Source organism: Periplaneta americana, chromosome 8, assembly GCF_040183065.1.
Source record: "Periplaneta americana isolate PAMFEO1 chromosome 8, P.americana_PAMFEO1_priV1, whole genome shotgun sequence".
Taxonomy (NCBI): Eukaryota; Metazoa; Arthropoda; class Insecta; order Blattodea; family Blattidae; genus Periplaneta; species Periplaneta americana.
The window spans coordinates 50486001-50499198 of NC_091124.1; the positions used below are offsets into that span (position 1 = coordinate 50486001).

At 33.1% G+C, this 13198-nt stretch overlaps 1 protein-coding gene across 9 annotated transcripts in view; it reads left to right on the plus strand.

The window, feature by feature from the left end:
• hlk (hulk) overlaps positions 1–13198 on the plus strand; it is a 279558-nt gene that overhangs the window by 219477 nt on the left and 46883 nt on the right. For 5 of the 9 annotated variants that reach the window (XM_069832862.1, XM_069832859.1, XM_069832860.1 and 2 more), the window contains 2 exons: positions 1788–1967; positions 4603–4878. In XM_069832862.1, the coding sequence (XP_069688963.1) occupies positions 1788–1967; positions 4603–4878 (456 nt within the window). Of the gene's footprint in view, positions 1–1787; positions 1968–4602; positions 4879–7706; positions 7839–9485; positions 9669–13198 lie in introns of all 9 variants that reach the window. The other 4 variants (XM_069832866.1, XM_069832867.1, XM_069832868.1 and 1 more) reach the window with 2 other exon arrangements.

Sequence of the window (13198 nt, forward strand, 5' to 3'; positions counted from 1 at the left end):
TTTTCTCCTGAAACGTGTATTATAGATTTGTTGGTTACACCCTTATTCAAGGGATGTCTTCAATTATAGAAATTTTCTATGAGTCTAAAAGTAGATCTTAGCATGGTAGAATTGACTGTTATAATATGGTAGTGTGCAAAAAGTACTTTTAATACTAGTGCGAAAAGAATTTAACATTGATTTTCAGCTGTTTACGCCTATTGTCAATTATTATTATTTCCCACCAGATGTCATATGGCAGCAATCACAACTGATGATCAATGAAGTGGTTAAAACAATGGCAGGCCTACTTTTAAATATGACTGTTTTTGGTTAAGAAATGTATATAAATGAAATAAATTGCTTAAAGAACCATTTTATTGACAACTTACTATGATGAACAATTAAGAATTAAATGTAATTTAAAAAATTAGTGGTAACCTGGTGTGAATCAGTAACTTCTTGATCTGCAGTAAAATGCTCCACCAGTTAGTTATTCTACCTATTGCTTTCAATGTAATGAAGTTTCGCTATTACAATGAGGGGGAATTCAGCAGTGTAGAAGCCAGGGGAATTGTCCCTATGCCAGAATGGATGAACAGCTGACTAAAATATTGTATACTACACACATGTTAAAAATGATTTTGCTCCTAGGGTTGCTTCACTTGGCTGCGACATTGTTCTGCAAACATCCCTACTCACAAAATAAAATTCAATTTTGAACACTTGTATCGTAAACAACTATTATTTTCTTAAATAATTTCCTAATTCGGTTTATTTAACAACAGGTCGAAGGATATAAATTCAACTGATTTCAAATTACACTCAAAAGTTTTCTAAACTTGAATTGCAATTTTTTAATAAACTTTATATGAATAATGATGGTTGGTTTCTATTGCCGAACAATTGACAAATAACTCACTGTCTCTTACAAAATGTTCTCGACGTAATTTTTTGACGTAAAAGTATGTCTTTTTATTTGGCATAATAGGTAGCGAATCACTCGGTAACAATCGAAAAAAAGTGTTGCAATAAAATTGAACAAATAAACATAGCAAAACGGAAAGTATACCACTGTGTAGACAAAGGAGTCCCATAACCGTAAACATCCACATGAAACCATTCGGACCCTCAAGGTCAGAGACAGTGGAGAAAAACAAGCCTCGAAAACTGCATTCCCATGGTCATTTTATGCACATAAATCTGTGAGATCTCATCCGATCCAGACATTTGAGGTTTCAATGGATCGAACACGACCATATCGATTAAATAAACGCGAAAATAGTGATCTGGGGTAAATTGGATTCACAACTTTTAAAAAGTAGTCGTAAAAATTGGTGAACTTTCAAAATTTCTCGAAATTCATATGTTGAGAAAATGCAAAATTGGAGAGTAGCACAACAGAAGAAAAGGGTATTCTAAGACGAAACAAACAAGCCCAAGACTACCGCTGTGGCGAACAAGAGATGGCAGGGAGAGATCAAGAGATCAGCAATGTATGCTAGCTCTTGGAACCAATGGCATTACTTCCTCATATGATGAAAACCACACTTATGATTTTTTTCGTCTAAAAATACATCGTCATCAGCCAAAATTGAACTTATGTATCTTAAATTCAAGGACGATGCTGAGTAAGAATACTGAAGAATGGAACATTCGGTGTATATTCCCAGAACTTTGTAAATGCTCAAAACTTCACTACAGTAGATGCTAATTTATCTTGAGAAAGAAGATTTTAAAAGAAAATTCCAAGGAAAGCTTTATACATTATTTGTATATTCTTACTTGAACACCATGAATGCTCACAGGTGAAGACGATGATGACGATGATGAGTATGATGATGACGATGACGACGATGATGACGATGATGAGGATGACGACGATGAGGACGATGATGACTATTATGATGAGGATGATGAAGATGAGGATGATGAAGATGAGGATGATGACGATGATGATGATGATGACGATGATGTAATTATTCCAGGTAATTTGGTAGCAAAATCAATCACTACCTCCTCAAATTTCTGAATTTAAAAACTCAAGCATTCCCCCTGTGTTATGCAAAGAAACCTCAATTTACATTCAAAAACAGATGGTACTGGTCTTTCATACCTTCACCTTATAAATACCCGAAAATGATTTCAGACATCTCCTGAATGATCTCCAAATTACAATTTCAGCATTTTCTCATACCAAGAGTCCAGAAACTTTCTAACTTGCAAGATTATACTTACAAATATTCATTTTTTTTCCTTTACTACTCCACACCATAGTATACTATATGGACTGTAATTTTGTTATTTTTTTATATATTTTTTTATTTTATTGAAAATATTAAAATAAGGAAGACGATAGGCATAGGCGGAGATAGGGGGGAAATATGGGGAACAATCCCCCCCTCCATGTCAAAGTGTTATAGGCTACTGTCCCTCTAGCATTAAGTATGAAGGAAGTATAATTTTGGGGAGTTATAATAGGTTTATTTGCAAATTAATATATAAATCAACTTACACATAAACGTTGTTTTTCTAAATATAGGTATTCATTATGCGATTTTTTTAATCCATGTTGAATCTTTCGTACACTACTTTTAACACTTGGATATAAATAATTGATTAAATGGCGATCTTACTCGTGTTAATTACGTAAGCATGTGCGGCTTACAGCTGTTTCGGTGCTATTTGACACTACCCTCAGAGCCTTCTGTGTCTCAGCGCCATCTCAACTTCGCTGCCTGTTATGTGGGTGCGTTCGTGTGATGAAGAATTGTGTCAAATAGTGTGTGTTCTGAAATTGATCTGTGTGTTGAGAATTTGATTAGGATGTGTTTTAGTGTGTCTGTATATTTCATATTGTTCTAGTGTGTTGAGTTTTTGGTTTTTGGGTTGTATGTGTAGGATTTCCATGTCTGTATTTATGTTATTGTATGTGTGGTTAGCATTAGTTATGTGTTCGGCATATGTAGATGTATTGTGTCCTCTGGTTATTGCTTTAATGTGTTCTTTGTATCGAGTTTGGATATGCAATAGTTGCGACAGTTTCTATATTGGACAGACAGGCAGATCATTCCGAACTCGATACAAAGAACACATTAAAGCAATAACCAGAGGACACAATACATCTACATATGCCGAACACATAACTAATACTAACCACACATACAATAACATAAATACAGACATGGAAATCCTACACATACAACCCAAAAACCAAAAACTCAAGACACTAGAACAATATGAAATATACAGACACACTAAAACACACCCTAATCAAATTCTCAACACACAGTTCAATTTCAGAACACACACACTATTTGACACAACTCTTCATCACACGAACGCACCCACACAACAGGGAGCGAAGTTGAGATGGCGTCGAGACACAGAAGGCTCTGAGGATGGCGTCAAGTAGCACCGAAACAACTGTAAGCCGCACATGCTTACGTAATTAACACGAGTAAGATCGCCATTTAATCAATTATTTTGATTTTCTTAAGTATAGAACAAAGTGAAAGTAAACGTAATTTAGTAATAAAGCACAACCTGAACCTTCTAATACTATGGATAATAGTATAAGTGTTGGTTCATCTGCTGCTGTTGTAAGTGATGACTTTCAACCTACAACCACTGACCAAACAAGTGATAACAAATGGCAATAAGAAGTATCCTACAGAATCAGTCATGGGACAGCTCTCTAATTCACACAAGGATCTTGAGATGCTGTTAATAAATATCATAGCTAATACTAAGCTAAGCCTTAACCTATAGATTTGAGAAGGCATGTAGTAATGAATGTTTATTTTTTCATTGCGGTATGTACTGTATATGTATTTTATGCGTGTTGTCGCATTCATATGCTGATAATAAGAACACGTATTTGTGAATTAGCTTATTTCAACATTCTTTTTTGCACCCTTCCCCCAGAGAAATCGTTCTATCTCCGCCTATGACAGTATGCATGAAATATCTCCCTTCACGACAAAAATGTCCGTGTGTAAAACATATTTCATTGCATACCCTGTCTATGAAAATTTAAAGTAGTTACTCTCTTTTATTATAGAAGAACAAACATTCCACTCCTTTCCTGCATGAACTATTTCCTAATTTCTTGAATGCATGGCGCAACATGAACTTAACAGTTATCGTCTGCAGCAGGAGTAAACAAGCAGGCAAATGAGAAATGGGAGCTTCATCTCTCTATCTTTTATCTTTTTTTTTTCTGCCCAGTTTCTAATTATTTTTTATTTATGTTTGCAGTCAAGTCACTTCTTTTGTTTTTTGTACAATGTGTGACTACATAACTTGTAAATATAAACTACATATTAATTGGTCAATCACTAACCAACATATTATGTTCTTATAAAAGTTTTTGTACACCTTTTTTTATTCAGTCTATTAATAACTTGTAAGCATTTTATTTTTTGCAATAATGTAAATGCACTGAAAGATTATGTAAAGCCATAATTTTTATGGGACTGCAAATAGTAAATAATTATGTATGAGTTCCATAGGCGTATTTTTTAAATTTGTTGTGAAGTTTTCATATATAAATTTAAAACTGATAGGTTTTCTCGAGTCACTATAAGGGACTGACTCAGTGTTTACTTAATTCTGCTGCAGGCAAAGGCTGTTTCTACATTGGACTTGGAGGGAAAAGCGCAGTCCCCAATCCTTCCTATGAGCCCTATCAGTGCTGCCCGAGCAAGGCCACACGAGGCTCCAAGGCCAGCCCTACCACTGCTTCTGCCAGAAAGTTTGCTACCTCTGCCAGCAAGTTAGCCAAACCCTCAGTAAAATCGACCGGCAAAGAATCGAGCTTTCGAGACTTCAAACTTTTTGGCGCGCTCAGAGACAAGGGAAAGGACGTGAAAGAAAAACCGGAGAAGTCCAAGAAAGGCAAGAAAAGTTTTTTTGGGAGTGGTAAATATACTTGGTGGTGGTAGCCTAATGACTAAGTGACATCTGAGGGAGATATTAGCACAGTCTACTATATACAGTCGTGAAGCTCAATGTGTAGTAAAAATGCAAACATGGGTAGTTGCCCACCACTAGGATCGCTACTATCGCCTCATCATCACAGATCTCTCCTAGCAGATGACAAAATATGTTACACTTTCGTTGTCGTGTTCTTTTGGAAAAATTAACACCTTCCTTCCGTTATTGAAATATTAAATGCATAAAGTTAATTTATTATTTTAATGAAGTATATTAAATTCCACCATAAACTCGAAGATACCTGCAAGAAATAGATTAATATTATTTTTGTTTGTGTAAAACGAACTGAAATTTACTATTATCGCTTCACTCATTCAAGATGATAGCGATAATTAACTATGAAACCAATAAATATTAATTTGCATTTCCTTTTACAGCAATAATAATGTAAATATGAATTAATGGAGTAACTTACGTGTACCGGTACTTGTAGTGTAGGCTTACGTAGTTAACAAAGTGGGATGAGGTTAAGCAATAATAATCACACCAGAATTGGAAATAAAACGTGATCAATAAATTTTATTGTAACAGTCTTTTTCTACGTCTCTAGTAAAGTAACAAATAAAAATAACAACAAAATTAACAGCTATAATTAAAAACATATCCTTTGAAAAAAAAAAGTAGGCCTAAGCAATAATAAGCCCACCAGAATTGAAAATAAAACGTGATCAATAAATTTCATTAAAACAAACTTAATTTTTCTATGTCTCTAGTAAAATATTAGGCAATGGTAAACTTTAGCGGTCCCTGCTTAGGTCGTTCTTGCACGCATGAAAGTACAACGGGATTCAACAACCATTAACGAACATATCACAAGCATCAATGTGAAATATGCAACGAGCTAGCACTCGATGGAAATACGACACAGTCCAAAGTCGACCGTGGACAGTCTATTGTTTCTAGTTGCTAACCGCTTGGAGCGCTTTATCACGAGATTTGCAAAAAATCACCTCAAGCTTCGCGACTGTATATAGTAGACTGTGATATTAGGTACAAAATTCACTACCGATGTCTATACATCAACGTTGTAAGATGAATGCTAGAGTTAAAACAAAGAGGTTGATAAAATGATTTATACAATGAGAATTCATTATGGGAAGGGAAGTCCCATTATGATAAAGTTGTGATAAAAGTGAATAAAGTCACTTTTTTAATATACAAACTAGCCTGAAAAAGTGAGTCCTATTTCTCTGTATATTATTGATCATTGTATATAAAGTACACCGGAAAATTTCATATTTTATGAACTGATATTTGTACTTAAGTGGGCTAGACTTTTGTGTCAGATGATCTCTACAATTTGTAAATAGAGTGTAGGGCAGAGAATCATGTGTTCATTCTGGGGCTTTGTTCCTACTGGTCAAATGCTGCAAGTTAATACCATTTATTATAATATAAGCTGCCATATCAATTCACTTGACCAGGTCTCTTCCCCATATAATGTTGTTCACAGTAGATTTCATACCTTGGCACAAAGGACGTCTTTATTTTTCTCTATTTATATTCTTAGATGTAATATCTTATGTCTCAACAGCTCTGACAATAAAAGAGATATCCTGTAAATTTGATAAACTTTCCTCTTCTCATCTGCTTATCTTTCTATTCATTAGAATTGTGCTCCAGCTTTTGTAAATTCTAGATTGAGAAATTTAATACTCTCTGGCCTTGTAAATGCTTCCTGCTACAGCTTCTATTCTTCCCTTTTACCTTTCGTAATTAAATATATGTTCATAGTTTTCCTCTTGTAATTATTGGTATCGTAGCTGTAACAAAAATGCCTAGTACTAAATAAGTTCCCATCATTGTCATTATGATTATTGTTGGCATTATTATTATTATTATCATCATCATCATCCTATGAAGAATGTGTTGTTTTTATACACAATCTCACATTGTAAATTTTGAATAAAAAATTTAAGTTATAACAATGTTTTAAAACTTAACTTTCGATGATAAATGTGACAAGACACAACAGAGACAGTGTTGACAAATGCTCATCAACTTTCACTGTAACGTCACCAGACAATCAAGATGTGTAATAATGATGGAAAATCACATATACTTATTTTAAAAAGAATAACAAGTGGCGAAGTGAAACGGATTTTATGTTCTTTTTCTATACATATTTGCCATTCCCTACATGGCAGCTGTGCATCACCATTCAAGAATGCTGCTGAGAATAAATACACGAAAATTTTGAAAAACTTGTGTCAGTAGCTTGCATGACATTGTAAGCCTAATCATGGAAAAATTCAACATGCAATCACGGAAGAAGTGGTTGTTAGCCAAATGCTGTAAGGGTATAATACTTTTTTTTTTTGTGGATTTCTTTTGAGCAGTGTATTGTCAGTTTTATTTATTTATTCACTAGTTTATATTAACAGAGTGAAATAAAAGAAGAGTCTAGACCACTGTTTTATTAGATCAACTGACGAGTTAAGAGTAATGTTTCCATTTTCGTGTCTACATGCAATTTCAACATGGCCACTCCAGAACTTTTCCATCACATCAGGTAACTTGTATGTAAATTGTTTCTTTGTTTTAGTTTTAGTTAAATAAATTAATTAATGGAATAAACGTTAATAAAAATGTAATTCTTTACATAAGTATTGTGCACAGAACTATTACATAGTAAATGTCATTATGTTTCTTGATATGGTACCATTAGTATGAAAGGCTTCAATAGTTTTCAAAGATAAAATTCACTGCACTTTCCTGATATTTCTTAGGCAATCTTCTTGATGAAGGAGACGTCTTAGACTGGATGGTGAAACAGAAGACGGATGTCAGTATCGAAGAGGTCAGCAGAGAAAAACTTTTCAAATACATCGAAACAAAGGAGTTCCTTGCTGTAATATTCTGTAAGTTAAAAGTAATACCACATTTTTTTCCAAAAGAGTAATGACAGATGTGCATGAAAGGATAGCCTATAAAGATTTTGCAAAACTTTTTACATTATGCTTTATATTAAAAACGAAGGTGCCGGTACTTTTAGTGCTAATTAGAACATTCGTAATTTTAATTCAGGCAACAGATCATACCTTCATATATGTGTGTACCCTCTGTCAGTCTCAACTGTTACAAAACAAATCGGGATGTGGCTGTGTTGGAGACACGACCGTGACTATCTTAAATCGACAGGTCTAGACGAGATCTTTCAATTGACGCCAAAATCAGTATGCTAGCACATTAGTGTCGTGAGATATACTGCCCAGATATTTTCGCCCATGCCCAAAATGGCCGCCAGTCGCCACAGGGCCCCTACTTGCGTCTCATGCATGCGCGGTGGCAACTCAAGGTCATGCTCGCATCGTAGTTGTATACCCAATCGAACAAAACCACATTTATTTCAATCGTGTTATTAGTCACGAAGTTATAGTGTCGGAATGAATCAACCTGCAAATGTTACATCGCAGTTTCCATCCTGGTACTCCATGTGTCGGTCTGCTTTCAAAGACGTATTCACATCAAAAGGAGTTCACCATCCATGTATTATAGTTAAGGATTCTATTTTTACGTTGAATAAAATCTTAAATTTCGGTATAAAAATTCACTTAATTTCAATGTTATTTCGCAACAAAGGAAAAAAGGAAAATAAATTCGGTGTTAGTTTACATTTAAAAATTATCATTTTTTTACTCTCGTCGTGCAAAATACAAATTACTGTATATTCCTACAATGACTAGAGGTCTGTATCATCAAGGGAAATATATTATATTTAAATATAAAGTGACTCGAAATCTGATTTGAATATTCGATTCAAAATTCTGTATTGAATTCTTTCATTCATAGTGTTCTGCCCAAGTGCAGGCCTTTCGCCACAAACCCAGCATTCTCCAATCTTACCTATTTTCCGCCTTCCTGCAATTTTCATTCTACCATTTGAATATCTTAATATCATTGACTGTAAATAGTTTCTGCAGAGATTTCTCCCCTGCATTGTAAATGCATCTCTGCAAGAGTCAGTGCCAGAATCGAACCAGAGGTTTTGTGTACTGACACTACAACCCTGCTGGCAAATACTTAAGCAGTATATAATAAGTTGGCCCTTGCACTCATATACTTGTTAATAACCAAATCATGGACAGAAAAATTCAACTTGTCATGACATGGCTCAGGTTCATAAGCTCAACCCTGGTAACAGTGTTATAGTAAATATCATATTAAACTGGACATTATAAAATAGGAGAATTGAATACTCTACGAATGTCCCAGTCTGTTACTCTAGTAAAAGAATCACTTAAAACCTTACGAAATTCAATAAATTATTATCATTTTCATATCCTGAATGAACGCACTATCTCCACCAATTACGATTCCAATGAACCACCACTGTGGCTCAGTGCTAACGAGCTGGACTTATAAGGTTTAAATCCCGCTTAATTCTGAATTTATAACTTGTGTTGTCGAGGCAACACAGGTTTTCTTCGAATACTCCAGTTTTCCTGTGACATCCCCAAAAGTTCTCAATCATCACTTAATGATATGATACATGATTTTGTGTGCAGACTGTGAAGACAGCACTGATTCACCGAGGATATTACGTCACATAGAACTCATTGATGATGAGGCCGCTGAATATGGCATCAAGATTATAAAGACAAGCGACAGGCTGATGGCAAAGAAGTATGGTTACCGCAATCCTCCAGGCATCACATACTTCCGCAAGGGAAAATACATCAACTATGATGGTTTGCATTCTAATGAATTAAATTCTAGCTTAGTATTATAATAACAATTGTGTAAATGCAATTGTTATTGTGATTTCTTTTGTGATTTTCCATCATTATTCATACAGAATCGGTATGTGAGAATTACTAATTCTCATTCTCATAAGAATAATGATTTAGTTGAGTGAATGTTGTTTATGATTTCGATTTTGTTTTGAGAACATCTGGCTGAATATTGCTTTTTTTATCATCCTACTTTCTCATATACAAACTAAATATTCATTTTTCGAGATGTTTACAGATTTCTCCAGGGTAAAAGTTTGGTTATCTAAATGATTTTAATTTAGTTTTATTCATATACATTTCACTAAACGTCAAAATTATTACTAAACTATCATAAATATGTCTGTTAATTGGACTTGTAGTTCTATGTATTTTCTTGTTATCATTGTGTAGTTTCGCACATGAAATTTTACTTTACTAAAAAATTAGATGTTAGTAGGTCACACTCAAATTGTATTTTTGGTATGTATATGAGAAAGTATGAAAAATGTGTCCAAGTGAGTTAATGGGTGAGGCAATAGCTAACAATTTGCTTATTGTGTTTCTTGAATGCTTTAACATTATATTTAATTAATGATTTGAAATGGAAATTTTTTTTTATTTATATTATATTCGTCTTTGAAGAAATAGTAGGATAAAATCCCGATTTTAAAATCACGGAAAAAATAACTTGTTAGATTCAAATTAGATGTTCTGCTAGAAAGACATCTACATCCATGTATATACATACTCAGTAAAACGAAAGAACAAAGACCATATCTTTTCGCGTGTATTATCGTTTATTCGTATGATATTTCATTTTTGTGCTATTGTGTGTGCTTTTTTACTAATAAAATTTAAGAAACATAACACATTTAATAATAGAGTTGGATTCCCCATACTTTCAATACTGGTACCTCGATACTTCAGAGCATCGACAGCAATCGATAATGTAGTAGTAGTGGTAGTAATCTAAAGCCCAAATACTTGGATATATTCCATTTGCTTTCTTACTTTCCAATAAAGTCCAGTCAGCATTCTTGTAGGTGACATCTTATTCATTGTAGAATTATTGTCTTCACGACACAGGATACAATTTGGAGAGTTGAAGATTGCAAATTTATAAAGGTGTGCTACCAAATAGTCGTGACCTGTTAACAATCTAAATGTTGCTACAGCATCAAGTCTTGAATATTCGGGAATTAAGTATTTATTTTGCAATATAGCTGCCCATGATTTGTCATTACTTTGAATTTTGAAGTGTTCCAACAATTCTTTCTGGAAGTTTATTTTAATACAATTATAATTTTTGTTGAATGATAGGGTAAAGTTTGATTTGGTTTCTGTAAAATTTTGGTGTCCTTTTACTAAAAAAAATAATGTTGGAAAATGGATTCGATAATTTTTAGTTTAAGGCTTCTCTTTTTTTTTCTTTTATTGTCTATTCCTTTTTAACTTTCTTTCTTTCCTTCTTTATTTCTGTTTTTCTTCCTTCCTTCTTTTCTTTCTTTCTTTCTTTCTTTCTTTCTTTTTTCTTTCTTTCTTTCTTTCTTTCTTTCTTTCTTTCTTTCTTTCTTTCTTTCTTTCTTTCTTTCTTTCTTTCCATTTCAGTGATGGATTAAAGTACACTATAACGAAGTTTGTGGGATCATGTGATATACCCATCTCTGTTCCGTGTTTTAAAGAAATTTGTCTCTTTCACCTTTCAAATATATTTTATAATAGAAGTTTGTAAAATAATCCTCACTCCTAGTAAACCAAAAATTTGAATAGCCCCAGTCGTGGAATTGGGAAATTCTTCAGTAGCTGTGCGTAAAAGGAATTCCTAGGAAAATATATTGTAGAAAGATTTATTGTTGCCACTGCCAGCAAAGAATGATTCTGCTTAGGTATAAGATGTGTGAACGAACAGATGCCTAAATAAAATTAGCAAAATCCGATATTCTCCAGAAAAATAATTTATTTAAACCAAGATATTCCTTATCTGCTTCGTAATTAATACATAACTGATGGGGCGCAGAATATATTAATAATGTGTTTGTAAGCATAGATGGCATGGCACCATAAACAATATTGCAGTCGCTATTGTTAAAGTACCTCTGTTATTCTGATTTTGGGACCAACCAAAAGGGTGGAGAAAACTGTAATAAAGTATTTATCAAAGAAACACATTCACTTTAATGGGGAAGGTACACTATTGGCCTGAAAAAAATTTAGTGAAATTCATTTTTTTTATATAGGCCTACCAGCTATTATAAAAGCTAAATGGACAAAACTTTTCAGGCTTAATATCCTACATTACACTTTGTAAAACACTATTCACAATATTGAAGTAGCTAATAATTACCTGTAAAAGTAATATCAAATTTGCATAATTTTTTTTACAACCATAAAGCATTTACATAATAAAATATACAGTTAATTAAATATCTGCATGATTCTTTTACTGAAATGTTTTAAAGATCTACTTCAACAACATAGTCTAGAATCTTTTACCTATTCCTTCAAGAAATACTTTTTTTCTTAATCAGTACTTTCAGTATTAAGTTTCCTAAAATTCTTTATTCAGAAAAAAATATTTTACTAAAAAAACTCATAATTAATTTTTTACTGCTAAAATAGAAAATAATGTAAACTCATTTTCAAGATATTTGTCCTATTACATGTACGATATATGTGCAGTTCATTTCCTACAAAAGTGTTGTGCCTATTTGCATGTATATTTCATAATTGGCTTGGCTACAAATCCGATCACTAATAATAATGAATTAATTAGAAAAAAGTGCTAGAAGATTGCAAGAAATTTTTATTCGCAAGCATTTATTCTACCATATCAGCAATCAATGTGCATTGAACTTGAAAATTTTTAGTTGGCTTGCATTCTATACCTTTTCTGAATATGCAACATATGTCACGCACTTCTTGGTCGTAGTTTTAAAGGGAAAATCAGTAGTGTTGAGAAATATTTCTGAAGCTTCTGAAATTTTATTGTAAGTAATAATCTACTGTTAATGTTGAGTTGATGTAATAATATAAATAATACCAATTGCAGTTTTGAAGCTACATTAAGTACCGGTAATTTTGCATTATGACTAGATCTTGTTTTCTAACTTTATCAGTCTGTAACTTCTTTGGTGAGAAATTATGGAAAATAAAATATGCAGTAAAAATTATACATTAAGTCTGCGGTGGAATATAGGATTTAAAGGAAAATATCAGGTTTTCAATATTTTTCAAGAAGATTTCACTAAATCTACAGGAACATCAACTAGATAATAAAGAAAGATTAAGGAATGAAGCACATTTCCATTCATCATCATCGTATGGTAAGTGTTAAGTGTTTAAAATGTGCATATAGTTTACTTGGCTGTCAACAGTTTACTGTCTGGAAACAGTTTTGTAGATACATATCATGTTTCAGTCAAGTTCCAACTGTGTTTTCCTTGAGTCACTGCAGCTGGAAAAAATGTTGCACATCCCTGGTCACCATGAAAGCTTGAAATGACAAA